The 18,794-nt window shown below is 41.4% G+C and overlaps 2 protein-coding genes across 6 annotated transcripts in view; one reads left to right on the top strand and one right to left on the bottom strand.

Moving 5' to 3' along the window:
* The window catches only part of LOC110985893 (uncharacterized), a 28,456-nt gene extending 25,431 nt beyond the window's left edge, over window positions 1-3,025 (bottom strand). The window contains exon 1 of one of the 3 annotated variants that reach the window (XM_087136613.1): window positions 2,149-3,025. The gene's annotated coding sequence lies outside the window, so the exon portion shown is untranslated. The remainder of the gene's footprint in view (window positions 1-2,148) is intronic. The other 2 variants (XM_087136612.1, XM_022247336.2) reach the window with 2 other exon arrangements.
* Window positions 1-18,794, top strand: part of cntln (centlein) — an 82,129-nt gene that overhangs the window by 54,002 nt on the left and 9,333 nt on the right. The window contains exon 32 of one of the 3 annotated variants that reach the window (XM_087136580.1): window positions 10-2,121. The exons of the other annotated variants lie outside the window; for them this stretch is intronic. Within the exon in view, the coding sequence (XP_086992706.1) occupies window positions 10-105 (96 nt within the window). The 3' untranslated portion in view covers window positions 106-2,121. Of the gene's footprint in view, window positions 1-9; window positions 2,122-18,794 lie in introns of those variants that run through there. 3 annotated transcript variants of the gene reach the window in all.

Here is an 18,794-nt window from a genome sequence, read left to right as displayed (position 1 = left end):
TTTCTTCAGGTTTGTCACCAACAGCCCTGGCCTCATAGAGAGTGTGTGACATCCCTCCACATCAAAGTGCAGAGGCCAAGACATGTTCTGGGGTTGTTAAGGTGATTTCATGATTCATAAAGTCTGTCAATCGGCAAGTGGAATGGTCCATGACTGTGGAAATAAAGTTTGCATACCTCAAGTTCCCATGGGTATGTTAGCCTTCAAATTTGGAGTGTCCCTTTTGTGACACCTAAACCTGGAAAATGTATATTTGTTTGAACATGTTTGCTGTGAAAAAATGCCAGTGTGTAAACTTTTTGATAGTTACGTACTGTGGCATGTGCAGTTGATATTTGGTTGCTGAAAAGTTAATGCATTGCGATGTTGACATGACTTCCATGTTGTCAGTTTTGAAGGAAAAAAAATCACCATTTAGAGACAAACAGAGCACACGGTTCAAAACATCAAGACCTTACTAATTGCTGGGCCCCTCTCACAGCTGACACTTTTCCTGAACACATTGGGTAGACCTTGCCAGGTTTACTGGTGCACAGTTTCTTTTCTCGGTAAATTCCAAACTGAGTTGTGTGCCCCTGTAGCATTTTCGGTCACCACAAAGATGGTGAAAAGACAGTGTACTGATATGTCCCAGTAGAGTATGACATCGTGTGCCCATTGTGTACTCGTGATACTGTTGGCCAGCTTTGTCAAAAACAAGATTCTAATAAACTTACCGGACAGATTTGATTCTCTTTTGCAATTGTTAAAATGGATACTTTTCACTTAGAGTACTGCGCTAATAATTGTTGGGCATTCCAAAAACAAATCATAGAATTTAAAATAGAATCAGACCAATGGAATGTCGGCGATGAGAAAACACCATTTAGTGGTAAAAAGACAAATATGTTAGTTTAAATATTTGTACATGGGTTTTTTGTTTATTTTTATGCAAAAGGAATTTTATGAAACAGTTTCAAGAATCGAGATTAGTAAAAGAAATCGTGCTGTTTTCCTGGATTTTAACATATTTTGTTTCATTGAAAAAGTGCTGTACACTCACTTCAATAGATCAGATGTTTGATACACTTTTATTGCAAGTTTTATCTTAAAAACAGAATGAAGAATTATCCAGGAGAGAGTGGTTTTACATTTCATGCACAAGGTCCGCAGGAAAATTAGTTGGAACTGAAACTTTCTGCTGGTAGCAACATTTGACATCGCAGTCTGGTCAATGTAAATGGTTCATAGTCCCCAATTAATGACAGTGTGGGGGACCTTTAACAAATTCTACTCATATCTGCACGTAGTTCATGTTCCAGATGTATCCGAGTGAGACACGAACCCCGCTCCTCTGCAAATAAATAATGAATATTACATCGGCTTTTTTCACCCTCCCAACATTATTTGTTTACTTTGGGACAGTTTTGTTGTGAGTTTTATCTTTATTAAGTTGATTATACTAGACGTCCCTCTCGTGAATATTGTTTTGTTGAAAGAGTGATACGTAGGCCTACATACATGTAGGTCTGAGTTTGTTAGAGTGGATGACATCTCTACAGGTATCATTGTTTAATCTCTGCAGTTTGAAAAGTTTTATCAATTAAATTTTACAGATTTCCTTGAAAAGAGAGTCTTTTTAACCAAGTGGAATCCTCAAGAATGGATATTTAAATAGATATTATTTTGATGATTTGCTACTGATGTAAATCATTCAGGGTATGGGGTTCTATTGGAGAGATCATTCAAGTTGGATTGAGTGCTGTGTTATCTTTCCAATCAAACACTTTTGCATGCATAGGATTGAGAAGACTCTGTTAAACTACACGGAATGATTGGAAAATACAAAGTCCAGCTCTATAAATGTTCTTAGTGTAAGTGTCATAATATTGAAAGATTTTTCTATTTGGTCACAACATGGTGAAAAGTCTTGTTGGTTTGTTGGTAATATTTGAAGATTGATTGTACTAGTATTTCTTTTCTTAGAATTTTTTAGATTTTCTGTCACCGCACTCAAATTCTTACACTACTTAGGTACTTCAAATGTCCTAACCTCCGTAACTATATTTTTTATATATTTCTTTTATTTACTAAGATTTTTGAGAAAAAAAAAGAAGCATTCAACTTAGCCCCATAATTTGGAAATAAATCAATGAAAATTAGTCTTACCTGTTTAAACTCTGTAATTTCCATGAAGTTATGTTGAGAAACACTTCAATTGGATGTCAGTTTTTGATGCCAAAGGGACTTCTCTCAAGCAACATTGTTCTCAATTGGACAGAAATTCTGGTGATGTTTATTCGTTGCAAAGGGAAGTTTCTGGATGGACATACAGTTATTGTCCCCAAAAAGTTACTCTCACCCTGGTAACTTTTACAACACTTTGCAGAACTTGCAACTCTTTCCAGAATTTGGAATCAGTTCAGAGGAGTAGCAGATTTTTTGCTTTTAGACTCTGCTGACTATTTCTTGATGTTGACTGCATGCGATGCCGATCAATTACCAGTAATTCAAATGATTGCATCCTCACAGAAAATTCCTCCTCGTCTTTAAAATGGTATTTGGGTTGAAGGAGAAGTTGAGATGTTTTAAAAGTCGGTCAACGAGACAAACCTGTCAGTCGAGCCCGTTGGTATGTGGTGTTCAAATCAGCAGCAGAACTGTGGAGAACTCCTCCAGTGATGATGATCATGCACAGAAGAAATGTACATGTAGGTAGTACATGTAGCTGTGATGACTTGGAAAGTCCAAGTTCACAAAGCCATCCACCAGTCCCAGCAGTAAATGGCTGGAAAGGTGCGGGACAAATTGTGTTTGGAAGCGTGGTCTTGCTAACTGTCAGCTGGTTGGGAGCACTCTGAAGTTTGTCTGTGGATGATTGGGGGCCATATATCATCAGGCAAGTGCCGTCTAGGCATGTGCACTGACAAAGCCTGGGGCCATCAACTGGTAATGCACTGTGCTGATGATGTCACTGTTCTCCCTTGTTCAATGCTGGGTCCAGGCGTTTGTGGTTGACGGATCTAGTGTAAACCTAATCGCTTTAAGTTGCAGGCTGGCATGAGAGCAGGCAGCATGTATCCGATGCACGTTTTGCCCTGGGTGATGCCTAAACTTGACTTGTGCCATCAAAACCCTGCGCAAGGTTAAAGTTGCTTGCTATAAGTCAAGAAAGATGGGCCACAAAAATTTTATGTCTTTATTTGAATCTTGACAGTGAGATAAATCAAATCTATGGATAATTTCATCATGTGCTGAATTAGTTGTCATTACTTTGTATGGGGAATTTCTTAATCAGTGGATAATTTCATCTTGTGTTGAATTAGTTGTCATTACTTTGTATGGGGAATTTCTTAATCAGTGGTTAATTTCATCTTGTGTTAAATTAGTTGTCATTACTTTGTATTTGGAGTTTCTTAATCAGTGGATAATTTCATCTGGTGTTGAATTAGTTGTCATTACTTTGTATTTGGAATTTCTTAATCAGTGGATACTTTTATTATGTGCTTAGTCACTTGTCATTTGTTTGCATGAGGAATTTCTTGCATCAGATTGAAGCCAGTAAAACAAGGAAAATATAGGACAGAATATGCAAATTTCTTTTTTTTTTTTGCCATCCGACTGACATCAAAAAGACACACCTTCCTTGACTAACACAAAAAATAGGAAGATAAAAAGACATTAATAGATTGATAATAAAAAAGACTGGTGCGTGGTGCTCAACCAATCCCTACCCTGCCCTTGGCCAGCATGACTGATTATCTAACAAATTGTTTGTTGAAAAAATGAATTATAGGCCAATACACTGGGTAGAAATGAGCAGAAAGAAGGCGCTTGATTTTCTTCAAAGAAGTCACAGTCCTCCCAAACTGTTTAAATTCACATGTGGATACAAAGGAGACAAAAATTTCCTTTTCCTGTTAGATTTTGTTCTCCTGCAATTCTGGACTTCTGGTTACTAAGGAAACACATTGATTACTGCCAGGCATGCTATGGTCAGTTACATGCATTCATTCAGAATGATTGTACATTGAACTTTAAAGGTTAGCCAAATAAACGACTGGCTGTGCTGTTTACACTGTGAGGTAAGTACTGTGTTTTTACATGATGACCATCAGAAGATAGATGGCCAGGGTCAATTAGAAGGGTGTGTGTGTGATTCATGTTTGTGTTTAGGCCTGATGGTGTCCATGTTTGTGTTTAGGCCTGATGGTGTCCATGTTTGTGTTTAGGCCTGATGGTGTCCATGTTTGTGTTTAGGCCTGATGGTGTCCATGTTTGTGTTTAGTTGCTTTAAAGGTTGCTCCTTCCAAACAAGTTGTTTTTTTGCTGATGATATAAAAGTGGATTCCATGGCAACAGTAAAGAGCCTTCACATGCTTTCTGTTTCACGTTTTCTTCATTAAATGGGCCAACTTTAAAAAATAAAAAGTTTCTCTTCCGGAATTTTGGTAAAACGAGGAGGCAGAATTTTTCAAAAGATGGCAGATTTTTCCAAGACGGCAAATGGTTGTGTTGACTCCGTTCCAAACTGAAGTGATTTCACTTCATTCAACATTAAAGAAAAGCATGTGAACACGTACCTGACTTTGTTGTCAAATTTCATGGAGTGTGAGGCACACTGCCCATACAGCATTCTAAGGCTTAGGTCACATACAAAAAATAATCAGGCGTTTTTTATTTTGTTTTGTTTCTTTTTTGTTTGTTCAGTTCAACGTACCTCTTTGCTGGATTGGATTGATATTAAATAAAGAGGAGTTTTCTCAACGAAATGAGTTTTATTTATCTTCTTTACAAAAGGGTTTTACACAGGCAAGTCATTAATCACAAAAGGAGATACATGTAGGGGTTGTCCAGCCAGGCGAAAGTAGGAGGGTTTTCTTAGAGAGGGTCACGGTGCTGTACTCTTGTGAAGTGGGATCAATATCTGGGACAGTGGTCAAAGCTGCATTTGAATTACCCGCTGTGGCTGTGACCGCATTGTACAAAGCTATTGTGGTTGCCGCCATGCTGTAAACTGTGCCTCCATATATCTTTGATTCTTTCCATTTTTTTAAAAGCTGTACAGCCCATTTTTAGTGTGTGGTTTTTTAAGCTCTATCAACCAGGGTTGGTTCCTGTCTCAATAGAAAATAAAATCCCAGGGTTGCCTCAGATGTTTATTAACGACTTTAATCAGAAAACGTTATATTGGCTTGTATTCATATTTATTTGTACAAAACAAAATGGGTGATAAACATGTGTAAGCATCAGGCAGAGGTGAAAGGGGGACATGCCTTGTGATTTAATCCATCAGCTGTGCCTTTGTTAGGCTGTGTATATAGATGGGACTTGATGCAGAATGGTGCTTGCAGGATCCTTCAGGTTTCTGGCTTGTGACAAGGATCTTTACAGCCCCAGTGATGATGACTACATCATTTTCCTTCTTGGAGTTTGGAGTAATCCTGCTGAAAAATGTTCAGAATCCTGATAATTTGTTCTCTTTAAGCCTCTTTCTGTGACTAAAAGCCAGACCTGATTGCTGGCTCTGCATGTTTGCACTTCATGATATACTTGATTTCTCTTTCTGTGACTAAAAGCCAGACCTGATTGCTGGCTCTGCATGTTTGCACTTCATGATATACTTGATTTCTCTTTCTGTGACTAAAAGCCAGACCTGACTGCTGGCTCTGCATGTTTGCACTTCATGATATACTTGATTTCTCTTTCTGTGACTAAAAGCCAGACCTGAATGCTGGCTCTGCATGTTTGCACTTCATGATATACTTGATTTCTCTTTCTGTGACTAAAAGCCAGACCTGATTGCTGGCTCTGCATGTTTGCACTTCATGATATACTTGATTTCTCTTTCTGTGACTAAAAGCCAGACCTGAGTGCTGGCTCTGCATGTTTGCACTTCATGATATACTTGATTTCTCTTTCTGTGACTAAAAGCCAGACCTGATTGCTGGCTCTGCATGTTTGCACTTCATGATATACTTGATTTCTCTTTCTGTGACTAAAAGCCAGACCTGATTGCTGGCTCTGCATGTTTGCACTTCATGATATACTTGATTTCTCTTTCTGTGACTAAAAGCCAGACCTGATTGCTGGCTCTGCATGTTTGCACTTCATGATATACTTGATTTCTCTTTCTGTGACTAAAGGCCAGACCTGATTGCTGGCTCTGCATGTTTGCACTTCATGATATACTTGATTTCCTCATGCCGTGTGTTTTCATCTCTTCTTGTCTCTGCGGATGATGGCAGCCTGTTTTCATACACATCTGTAACGACTTTGCCTGTACCTTCAACACTGACCAATTAGGTATCATTCTTCTTGCCAGCCAATCAGAATGACACGAACGTGCCTTCATAACCTGTGCAGCCCCAAGGCCTAATGAACATCACCTGCTGTGAGTTATGTTATTGAGTTTGGCACAGCAGTTGAAGTACCGGTAAATGTTTTTCTGCCATTGGATCTTTTTAGTTTGTTTGGTGCTTCATATTTGAATGGAACTGTTTTGAAAGCTATCCAGTGTTCAAGTCACAGGTGGGCGACAGGGCATGGTACCCAGGCTGGGGCTGTTTAGTCCATAACATTCCCCTTCAAGTCCATTACTAGTCATCAGTTGAAACCCAAGTCACAGGGGAACTCTGACAAAAGCATTCATCTTATTATTTGTGATTGGTTTTGTAACTGGACTTGTAAAAGCACTTATGGCTGGACCCTTGACAGCCTACACTATGGCCCTGATCTAGCCCTTGGTGCATGTGCAGTTCCATGTTTTCTTAATCTACAATGAATGAAAAAATTTGCCTTAGGTGGGATTTGAACCTGTGACCTGTGGCACAGGTGTTCTGACTTCACGAGCTGAGGTCAGCCAGGTATGAAGCAATTTGCCTTATTTCTCAGGATCTGTGGTCTCAGTTGCTAATCAAATTAATTCCTAATTGCTGCTTCCCAGGTTTACATCATAATTAGGGGCTTTAACCCTGATTTCAAGTCATCAACCTCCATGTCTCAGAAAAACAAGGAAAAATAGGCAATTTACAGTGCAGTGCACCACCAAGAGGTTGCCATGGAGAGGCCATTTTTGCGTTGCATAATGGGGAAACGGTTGATAAAAATTCTAATTTCCAGCTGCTCTGTGCTAGGGAAAGTCAAGCTGTTCCCAGTGTTGGTTTTTTTCTGTTTGAGTGTTTTTGAGTATTGATGTTAATTAATCAGATGGGTTTTTTCTTTTTGTCAGGTCAGGCATGCCTCAGGTTTTTCCTCAGTTTTTTGACTTATTTGTGCTCAAAAAATGGCCTCTCTGAGGTAACCCCTCGGGTGATGTAATGTATTAATTGCCTAAATTGACAAATTTGGGTGACTGCCAGCATATCTGTAGGGCATCAAACAAAGTAGTTTGTTGGTCATGTATGTTGATGTTGTTTCTGGCTTAATTCATTAGCCTGTTCATTTCCCCTTTGATTTATTTGAAGTATATTCTACGCAAGGAGATTCTTCATCAAGGATGAGACCGTAAACCTATCAGTATCAAGTGACTTTTGAAAAAACCCCACTTCTATCCGGTGTCGAATTCCTTGTAAGTGTCCAGAACTGTGCTTCGTTGGACAAATATTTGTGAAACAGAAGACTGGTTATTTGGGGCACTGCAAGGGGCAAAATTCCTTATTGGCTCCGTGGCAGTTTTCTCTCTGGGAGGGGAGAAGTAGGGAAGCAGTTTGACTGCAGAGAATTATGCATATAGCTAGAAATTGCTCTGTACAGTCACTTGAAACTGTGTTGTCATGAATACGGGTGAGTTGACCATTAGGAGAAGGTGCCCTTTGTATGGTACTTTGACCTTGTTTGTCGCAGAAGGTTAGCCTATGTCTTGACAGTAGGTTTGTTCCAAATTTGTTCCAAATTTCAGGAATGTCCTCCTGGCTAAATTGTAAGTTGCTGGGACTCCAAGTGTCATGAAGGTTTGACAAGTTGGATCATGTTTTCCTACCCCCATGGTTGGATGCAGGTTTTGAATTCTGTTTGTGACATACAGAACTGAAGGGAGTGGTTGAATGACAGTCTAGCAGGCAGTCACATCATAAAAGAGTTATTGTTCCACTGCAGATGTCTCCAGTGTAAATGCATAATGTCTACTTGACTGGGAATTTTAGGTTTGTGACGTTGGGTATATGTCTAGCATATATACTGCATGCAAAGACTGTTCTGTTTATAAAGGGGACAGTCGTTTTCCTGACAAGTACAGACTGTAAAAATTAAATACATACGCTATTGATGTTTGTTTCAATTGAGAACCTGTCTGGGAAAAATGCCCCAGACCGCCACTTTTTTTTGCATTTGTTTGATTTCCATTTAGTTATGTAAATGTATTATCTATGACCACCACAGTTTGTGTGTATGCCTTTGCATGTCTGTTGGATCAAATTCCTGAATGTGCAGGTAAATTTCACTTAATTCGCACCTGCCAGGAGCAACTTTCCCTCATCTATAATTGGACCAATTCCACAGTCAAGGCTACATGTATGCATGGAATGTACATCTCTTGATCTTTGGTTTGTCATCTATGTTTGGAAACAGGTGTGTAGTTATCATGACAAACATTCCCAGACATCCCTCTCAAACCAATCAGAATTGACCCGGTGTGCTCACGTGAAACAGACTGTACAAATTTCATAATGCCTGTGCATTTTAGGGGTGGGTGGCTGGAATCAATTGGTTTGTTCTTTTTTTTTTGCCCCACTCTATGATACAAACTTGAGTTTACTTGCCAGCCAGAGGGAATGAAAATATTTCAATTATTTCTTTAAAAAGCAAACAACACACACAAACAAACAAACAAAATTGTCAATGAACACTGGCCTTTTCAGCCATCTAAATACTGGCTTGAGACAGACTTTCAGCAGGGTATTCTCCTTGCTGGTTAAATTTGGTCAAATGTCAGAATCAAGGTCACTCATGCTGGCCACTTATGAATCAAATTGATAGTAAAATTGAATTGAGGAGGAAGACCATCTGCCAGCGCATGGAAGGAAATAACAGCTAGTCATATCAAATGCCAGAAATTCTTGGAAATCTATTCCATTTATTTTGTTTGTTATGCTTTGTAATTTGTGTCCTAATGGACTTTGGTTACTCAATCCAACTCTGTTGGTGGTTTGAACTTTTCAACTTTTTCGGACAAAACAGGACTAGAGCAGGGTGCTGGAGAAACGTGCAGATTGTTGCAAAAAAGAATTCTGGTTTAAAAAGCACAGGTACTTGGGTTTTGCGTGGATGTGTTTCTAGGCCCCAGCATTATCAATTTGTTTCCCTTTTGGGTATTCTGCTTGAGCTTGCACTGTGTGCCATCAGGCCCGATCTTGCTCTCTCAGTCTTAACCTCAACTCTTGAAAACCTTGTACACTTAACAACAGCAAACAGGTTAAAAATGGATCCATTGTAATGATGAAATTTCTAGGGATACCACAAGGGAATAGTCACTTGAAGAGGTTGGAAAGGGGTTGTTTCCAACTTGGGAACTTGAGGGTGACATGTTCATGATCCCCCTCAACATTTGATGTCAACTCTGTTTGGCTGACCCCGTAATTTTCAAGTTCTGCTTTATGTGATTTACTCTTCTAAGAGACACTCTTCTGTAAGATGAGACAGAGGATTCCTGCATGTACCAGGGTTGTTATTTCTTGGAATTGTTTCCAGATATCAGGATGTTTGACGCAAACATGTGGATTTTTTTTCAGGTTTAATTGTGCAAGCTTTGTTGCCTTAATTTATGTTTTTTAGCCAAAAGCCATGTGCGAAATTCACATAATCACAGCCAATTTGGAGAGAACATCTGACTTGTGTAAAAGCCTTGAAAAGTTGAAAAGTTAGAGAATTTTACTGTGATCATTATAGTGATCATTATAACCCCTCTAGTTATACTGGATTTTTTTTGGTGGATTTCTCTTTTATTGCATCCACATTAATCCAACTTTGCCAGTCCCCACCAAATCACCAGCCCCTACGTTTGCATTGAATGCTACTCCAGGAATGTTACGTGGCAAACCCTTCTTCTTCCTGGTAATCCTAACCTGCCATTCTCGATTGTTGTCAATGAAGTTAAATATATCCACTCTGCGGGAATGTTTTGGATGGTTGGGAGGTTTGGGCAAATCCCAGGGATGACTGTCGTGAGTTGCTCTCAAGGGCACGCTGTTGATTCCGGTTTGTGATGACCTGCACCTCAAAAGATGCAAGCCAAATTTAATTAGGGTCGCGTGACATTTGGCCAAATACAAGCTTTACCAACAAAAACAAAACAAACAAATTTTTCTTTTTCCTGCCTGTAGAAAATTGCAGATCATCCTCCAGGAAACCTGTGTTTTTTTAAGTCTAGGTCCTGAATTCCTGTCATGAAATGTTTTCCAAGAGTTTATCCTCATCCTGAGAGGAACAGGATGAGATACATTGACGCACTGAATGGTACCAGGTTTCGTCTGTCTAGTTTTCAGGAGGGGAGGGGACAAAAGAAAAAAGGGGGAGGTTTCTTTTAGGAAAGGAGAAATACTGTAATACAGAACAGCACCTGAGGGGAGCACTGGCCATCCAATTAAACCATTGAACCTTCAGTAGCTTGATAAAATCCACCTGCATAACTCTTGGTGATAAAGGTTGTTATCAAGACAATAATCTCTGGCTAACCCTGACCTAGCACCTAGCTGCACATTATTACATAGCCCAGGGATTAAACCCCCCAAAATGTGCATGCTTGACATTTCTTGCATTTGGCCGAAGGCAGCCATTTCTTTAGTGTACTCAGAGGGTTGATCATATTCACACTGGCATAGGAAATTGGATGCTGACCTAAATAGTTAAAGAAAGGGATCCAGCAACATCGTTTTTAAACTTGATCAAGTTTTATAGACTGAAACTATTGAAATGATTTTGAAGTTTGTTATTTTGTTATTTTAAAATTTCCTTTTTGAAAGTTAGGGAATTTTTAAAAAACATCATATTCAGAACCTTTTTTTTATGATTGCACCAATAAAATAATAGCTTGCTGTCCTGGAGTTTTTCCATTTAATATTTATTTCTCCCCATCGTCTCTGGTTTTAAAGTGTAGCAGCAATGAATTTGTCTTCAACTTTGTGTTCTTCTTCAATATGAAAAGTCTTTTGCATTCCTATTTAGTTAAATGCATTAAAAAGTGCACTTGTTTAAACAATTCAAATTATGCATGGTTTCCTAGACAACTGAGGGCACTGTTGCTGTAAAGTCATCTATGGAAGAGACAGTGGACCCAGAATTTACTTACTGAAAACATTTATGAAAGAGGGATTGATACTTGCTTGTTACCCCACATACACTGTACACATATAAACAATGTTTCAGCGCAGAGGAGAAAGCCGAGTCAAGTAAAATCTACAAAAATGCAGTTCTTTCTTTTGGACAAAGCAAAGTAACATTGAGGCTTCTTCCTGAGATGACGTTTCCGTTTTGCTCATGAATATGGAAATATCATTAGCATAAAAATCCAAAAAGGCAGTAAAATACTCTTTGAAAAAATGAAACAAAAGTTGAAAATAAGGTTAACTGAGACAAAAAGGTGCATTTTGAAAGTTTGTATCAAAAATCCAAAAAGTTTGTTACCACATATCCTGCATGTATGTTTTGTTGCCAGGAATTAAATAGACTGTACTGCTGGATTGGATGTTCCTTCAATGGCCAGCATAGAGCCTGATAAGCAAACTCTGCCTAGCCTTACCCCTGGCTGAGGTCAAAGGGTAATTGATTGCATCCTCCCTATAGGGCCCAGGGACAGGGGTTAATGACTATGCCATATTATTATCATTACATGATATCATAATTCTCTGTCATGTCTTGCCTGCATCAAGTTAGCCAACCATTTGGTAGATTGAAAGAGACATGTTGAACAAACTGACAAAATAAACTTGTGAGCCCCTCAATTATGGAAAGTAAGGAAGATCTAGCCATCCATTAAAATTTGCCCAATTTAAATTTCTTCCTATTTCCATTCAACTTTAAATCTAGTTTCTCTATTTCCATCACCATTAACAGCATAGTTCCAATTTATTTTAACCTCTAAAAATGCTATATGTCTGTGTAAACCAAACTAACATTTTGGTGTGCAGTGGCCTGTTTCCGGGGAATCCTAGCTTTAATATGTCCATGACTTTAATTGATCCGGAGATGTTTTGGGAAAGGGTGTGTACATATAGATGCTGTCTGTCTAGAGATGCAGATGTTCTAAGCGAAGTGTTTGTGCCAGAAGACTAAAGAGAGAAAAAAAAGTGTGCAGTGGGAGCTGGTGAGAAGTTGTTGTGGCTAAGCAATTAGGCTTACATTTCACGCTTAGTGTACTTAGCCACAGTAAAATGACCCCCCCCCTTTGGTGGCTATTTGTTTCCTGTTCATCACTCAGCCCCTGAGGAATCACCAGTGTGTGGCTGCTTTAATCAATCATCAGCAGGCATGATGTTAGCTTGTTGGCCAAGGTTGAACAAGATGACCGGTTGATAGTTGTGTTCTCTCGAATACTGCCCTCTATCTGCCGATGCCCATGTCAGAAGGGACGAGCTTCACCCATTTCCCCACTCTCTCCAAGTTAATGTACAAATAAAAGTTTGTTTTCTTTTAATGTAAAAGAATTCCAAAACATGATATATTTTATTCTAGTAAACATGTTTGAGATGACTAAAACACACAAGCCTTCCTATTAAATCCGTAGTTCATAATTACATCTTAAATCACTGACTTGTAAGTTGAGGACTTCAAAAACGAGTGGGGTGAGGGAATTGGTGGGGGTCCTTAAAGTCGTCAGGTTTTTTGTAGTGTTGGCTTCAGTTCCTTGAACTATTAAAGTTGACATTTTTGAGATTAATGCTTACTTACTCCCTACTACAGAAACAGTCAGTTTCCTAATGTCAGGCCAAAATTCAGATTATTATTTCTGTTTGAGTCCAGAAGTAACTGACAGTGCCTCTTGAGCATGAGATTGATCCAGAACTGGTGGGTAAGTTGAAATTTGGAGAATTGAAGCCTCTTTACCTCATTGCTGAATTGATTTACTGTATGTATAATGTACTCTAAATTGAAAATTATTTTGTTCACTGAAGAGGTGAAGATATGTTATCTGCATGAGTTGAGATCCCAGGGGATGGGGGATATACCCTCCCACACTTTTTGACCTGGGGTGGGGAATACCAATATAATTATCTCCCTCCCCCCCCACACACACACATGTGGACTCCCTATTGTTCGTCTTTTGTTCATACTTGAACTTTTTCGGAAGACCTCCCATATGTTTTGTACACGTTTTCCAACCGTGGACTCTTTGGCAACCGTGGACCCTATTGTCCCCTATTGTTATAGGTTCATGATTTGAATGTGTATACAAACTCACACAAGTGTGTATTTGCCTGCAACTGGGGACCCCCTATTGTTCCTCTTTTGTTTGTACTTAAACTTTTTTAGAAGACCACCCATATGTTTTGTACACAATTGTCAATCGGGGACCCTCTGTCAATCGGGGACCTTATTGTCCTCTATTGTTCAGGGTCCCCAATTGAATGCAGAAACAAACTCACATACACTTTTCAAGTAATTGAGGTTATGCACAACCTTAGCCTCCCCCTAATTGAAGTGGGACCTTGGTGCTGTGTCATGCTTCCCACAAGGATGACCTTTCAGAAATCATCCGGGCCCCTACATGTGACAAGAAATCTCTGCCTGTGGTTATCTGGCCTTCGTGTTCATTTGTCTGTGTGCAAATAACTATGTTGCTGTTGTTATAGATTGTTACATCACTAAATGGTAAAAATCAATACCATGTGTAGCTAATGGCTGCTTCGTGCTCATGTTGAAGTCTCAACTTATTTGAACTGCAGTCTGCACTTACTTAACCCAGCCAGGTATCCTTTCTGTGCATAAATGTCCTTTCATTGGTGAGACATAAAAGGTTTAATGAGTGATCCCCAAACAGCTTGGGTTCCACGCCCTGGTGGCTGTGCTCAAGAAATCATGTTTCTAGTCTATAGCCAATTATAGCCAATTAGGCAGTCCCTGGCCTCAAGGACAGCCAATCATCAGCATCCATTCTCTGACCTTGTCCCTTGCTGAGGTCAGTCAGCCCCCAGGTCAGGAAACCTGTGATCAGACAGTTTTATTGCCAAGCATACATGTACATGTACATCCCCTGGTGAGAGAACAGTATGAGGTTAATGACCGAGTAATAGAGCAGTGATTATCAATTCCCCTGAGCCCATACTGTGTCTCTGTACATTCAAACAGATACCCTTGATATATGGTGGCAATGAATTTTGACACCTGAGTTTTATAGCTCCATGGTATGTTCCTAACACAGACCAATTATCTAATGCCCTGTTTATGTACATAGCTCTTGGCAAGGCTGCCAGGATACATAATTCACAGAGCTACTCCTTCCACTGACATTGGATGCATTGGTCTGTCTCTGCAGCCTGGACATTTGCCCCTATGTTCTCAGTGGGTTGGAGTTGTTGTGCTGATAATCTCAGCAGTGGCTTTGCCTACCTACACATGGCCTCAACAATGTCATCAGAAAACCAATAGAATGAACTGCTCTTCTGGAACTGCAGCCACATGCAGGTCGTGGAACTGAAAATATATGGGGTCTACTAAATATGTACATGGATACATGTATACAGAATCTACATGTAGTGAACCCTTTGCTACGTTTGCCAATTCAAAGAATCAGTTTAATATTTTTGCCCATTTCCATGCAGTGCAAACTAGTTTCTTGATTGTTAAAAACAATTACAAAACAGTAAAATGCATACGGTTTTGCAGAATGAAGTGAATGGTAAACACGGAGTCATTAAAGATTCTTTGAACGGCAGTGATCAAACATCAGTTTTCAATAACTTTATTGAGCTTGCTTCATCAACCATCGTGTGTGGTTATTCTAAAAACATGCTGTTATCTTCATGGAAAGAAAGCAGGAATTATTTGTCAATATTAAGCTTCAGACTTCATAGATCTCATTCTACTTTGCCTGTTGATGGTTTTCCTGTTAAAGTTCCTGTACTAATAAATGGCCCAACACTGACTTAACTACCACAGTTTAGCAGCCATACAAGAATTCTCAAGGCATGGTTTTGATTTTATACTTTTTACATGTAATTCAATATAAATAAAATTTAATAAAAATTCAATAAAAATATTTCAGCAATTTTTACTCACATGTGGGTCGTTCCAGAAATTAGGGGTCCATTTTTGTCGTGTCTGTTTCATATCTGACATATGATTTTGTAAGTTCAGAACACATTTTCTAAGTTTCTAGGAGTGAGGAATTAATGTGAATTACTTGCCAAACAAATAGTAATAGTTTGAAATCCATTCTGGTGATGTTTCTTAATAGCAAAGGTCAGATGTAACAGGGACATGAAAGTGTCACTTTTGGACCCCTATTTTCTGGAATTACCCATGCACAACACCCTTGGTGTGAGATCATATTTCAAAACTGAACATCATTTGAGCCCAAACATCCATTTTGCTTTCTCAACATATTACACATGAGTATTTTATTTACATACATAGGTGCAGCTGAATCCTGATACACTGTTACCTTATAAATACTTGAGGACCTCATTGAAGCTAAGTATTACTTGGCACACTACTTCCATCATTACTGGGAGTTTCATAATTATCCCAATGTGCCTCACTTCAAACAATCCAGTTACATGTATGAACAACTGACACAGTAAGTTGCAAAGGATAGAGTGACACAAAGATGTATGTTGACATGTTCCAGTTTATATGAGCATAGCAAAATTATTGCTTTGTTCTTATCATTTGATGGCATTTGATCATTTTCAACAACCTGTGTGAAATTTGTTTCTGAGCTGGTATTGCTTGTTACCTTTTATAATCAAAATTATTTTACTTGTAAAATATACTCACTGTTTACAAAGGGTTTCAAAAACTCAAAGTTTGGAACACCTTCCTCACTAGACCAATTTTTCCTTAAATATTTAGACATGTTAACCTTTTTGAGAACTAAGACACATAGAGGAGAAATCCACTGAAGTTAACCGCCAATGCTTGAAGTATCCCTTGTGTGGTCATCTCCAACCACACTTGGTCATCAATATCAAGCTGGACCACAGCTGTTGCTGATCTCTCAGTGGACATGAGCTCCATTGGAGACCCTTTCTTGACCAGTTTCAGAATCCCCTCTCCGTACTCCAGGTGAAAGTGAAACACATATGTGCCTGCCACGGAAGTGGTAAAGGCACTGCCCTGGAAGTAACCCCCGATGTTGGAGATCACCAGAGCAAATGGTACCTGCCTGTTGTTGAGATCCACCCGGTTGTGGAAGTATCTTGCTGTAAAGGCTGCTTGCCGGTAGGGAGCTATGGCCACTGATTTGCCAGGCTCTCCTGGTATGCCAGGAGGGCCTACTATGCCAAGACCAGGAGATCCCGAAGGTCCTACATCTCCCTTATGCCCAACATCACCTTTGTCCCCTGTGGCTCCCTTGTCACCCATCGGCCCAGTCAATCCGGGTAATCCTGTCTGTCCTTTTGCTCCTTTGATCCCCTCTAGACCCCATATGCCCCTTTGTCCCTTTTCTCCAGGTTCCCCAATTTCCCCTTTCTCACCTTTATCCCCATCTGTTCCTTGTTCTCCCTTGTCGCCCTTTTGACCACTTCCTCGTGGGCCTGGACCACCTCGAGGTCCCACTGTACCATTGTGGCCTTTCTCTCCAGTGGGGCCCATCTCCCCCATTTCCCCTGTCTCACCCTTTGCCCCCTTTTCACCAGCCCAACCTTGCATCCCTGGGGATCCTACCTCCCCCTTAATCCCTTCTACTCCCGGTTCACCCCTGTCCCCTTTTTCTCCGGCTGGGCCAGTAACCCCCGGATTACCAATAAATCCTCTCAACCCCACAGGTCCAACCATCCCTATATCTCCTTTGTAACCGAGCTCACCCTTTGCTCCTTTATTACCCTGGTTTCCTTTATCCCCTTTGCCACCCTTCTCACCCCTGGGCCCTGTCAACCCCACTTGTCCATTGACACCTTTCTGACCCTTCTCAGCATCCAACCCATCCTTGCCTGGTTCCCCTTTTGGTCCAGGTGGTCCCCCAGCGGGCCCAATATCACCTTTGTTTCCCTTTGGTCCAGGACCACCTGGGTCCCCAATCTCGCCCTTCGGCCCTGTTCCCCCAAGTTTTCCCTGCATTCCAATATCCCCTTTCTCCCCTCTGTCACCTTGAACCCCTCCGGGCCCGACTTCACCCTTCACACCCTGTGGACCTGTTGGTCCCATCGGACCTGGAGGTCCCTGAGGCCCTTCATTACCTTTTGGTCCATTTGTTCCCCATAGTCCCTGAGGTCCCTGCTTGCCCCTTGCTCCCCGTTCTCCCTTATTCCCCTTGGATCCATGTTCACCCCACTGGCCTGGCTCACCCTTCTCACCTTTTGGCCCCTGTATACCCATTAAGCCAGGATCACCATCTTTGCCTGGGATACCAACAAGTCCAGTATCTCCTTTTCTTCCAGGACTTCCCGGTTCACCCTTCTCACCTGTCTCCCCTACACTCCCTGGAGATCCTGTTTCCCCTGGTGGCCCTGTCGGTCCTTCCACACCCATCATCCCTTGCGCTCCTCTTGATCCAGTTGGCCCTTGATCACCCTTAGACCCATTGAACCCTCTTGAGCCCATGTCACCTTTAGGTCCGATGTCACCTCTGTCACCTTTGACCCCCATCTCACCCACCATTCCCTTTTCTCCCTGTTCCCCCTTCAGTCCGGAGTCTCCACGTTCACCATTTACCCCAGGAGAACCCATAATCCCACTTTCCCCCTGCTGGCCTCTATCACCCTTCTCACCTCTACTTCCATTCATGCCAGGCCTTCCAATATCACCACTTGGTCCCACTTCCCCAGGAGGTCCTTGCAATCCTCTCACACCTTGTTCCCCTGGTAAACCCCTTTCACCGTGGGATCCTTTCATCCCATCATCTCCCTTCCTGCCTGGATCCCCTTTCTCCCCTCTTGGACCCACCTTTCCTTGTGGGCCTGATGAACCTGTCTGCCCTGCTGGTCCAATCTCACCTTTCTCCCCCTTGTCTCCTTTCAATCCTGTCTCCCCAGGAGGACCTTGATCACCAGGATCTCCCTCTGTTCCATTACTACCTTTTTCTCCCTTTATCCCTCGCTCACCCTGAATTCCCTTAATCCCATGACGGGCATATCCACGCTCATCAGCACTCACTACTTGTCCTTGAAGTCCTAGTGGGCTCACAAAGCTGACCGGTCCCCTTTCGCCTTTCTCTCCTTTCTGTCCCCTTGGGCCAGGGCTTCCAACTTCACCAGGTACACCCGTCACATTAGGTGGAGCAGGTCGTCCATCCGTTCCTCTGTCTCCTTTAATCCCCTTGATGCCTCGATTTCCCTTATTTCCAGGATCACCTTTAGCCCCCATTTGGCCAGCTGCTCCTGGTGGTCCTGTTGCGCCTGGAGGGCCTACTGGGCCTGATGCACCTTTCTCCCCTGAGGCACCTTTCTCTCCAGCCACACCTTCTGGTCCCGGAGGTCCACTAAGCCCTCTAGGGCCTTGATCTCCAGGAGCACCCTGCCGTCCAACAACAGTTACACGCTCACCCTTCTCTCCCTTCACACCTTGGGGCCCTGGGACACCATCTTGTCCTCTGATGCCAGGAGATCCCATGAAGCCAGGCTCCCCTCTCAGTCCATCTCGTCCGTGGAATCCATCCCTCCCAGCATTCCCCGGTAATCCAGGCACCCCAGGTGACCCTGGCTGACCCTGGCAGCATGGAT

Source organism: Acanthaster planci, linkage group LG05 (genome assembly GCF_054643075.1).
Source record: "Acanthaster planci isolate LZ-2023a linkage group LG05, COTS_SCS, whole genome shotgun sequence".
Taxonomy (NCBI): domain Eukaryota; kingdom Metazoa; phylum Echinodermata; class Asteroidea; order Valvatida; family Acanthasteridae; genus Acanthaster; species Acanthaster planci.
The sequence above is the reverse complement of the archived record's forward strand: the minus strand, read 5'-3'. Positions and strand labels throughout refer to the sequence as shown.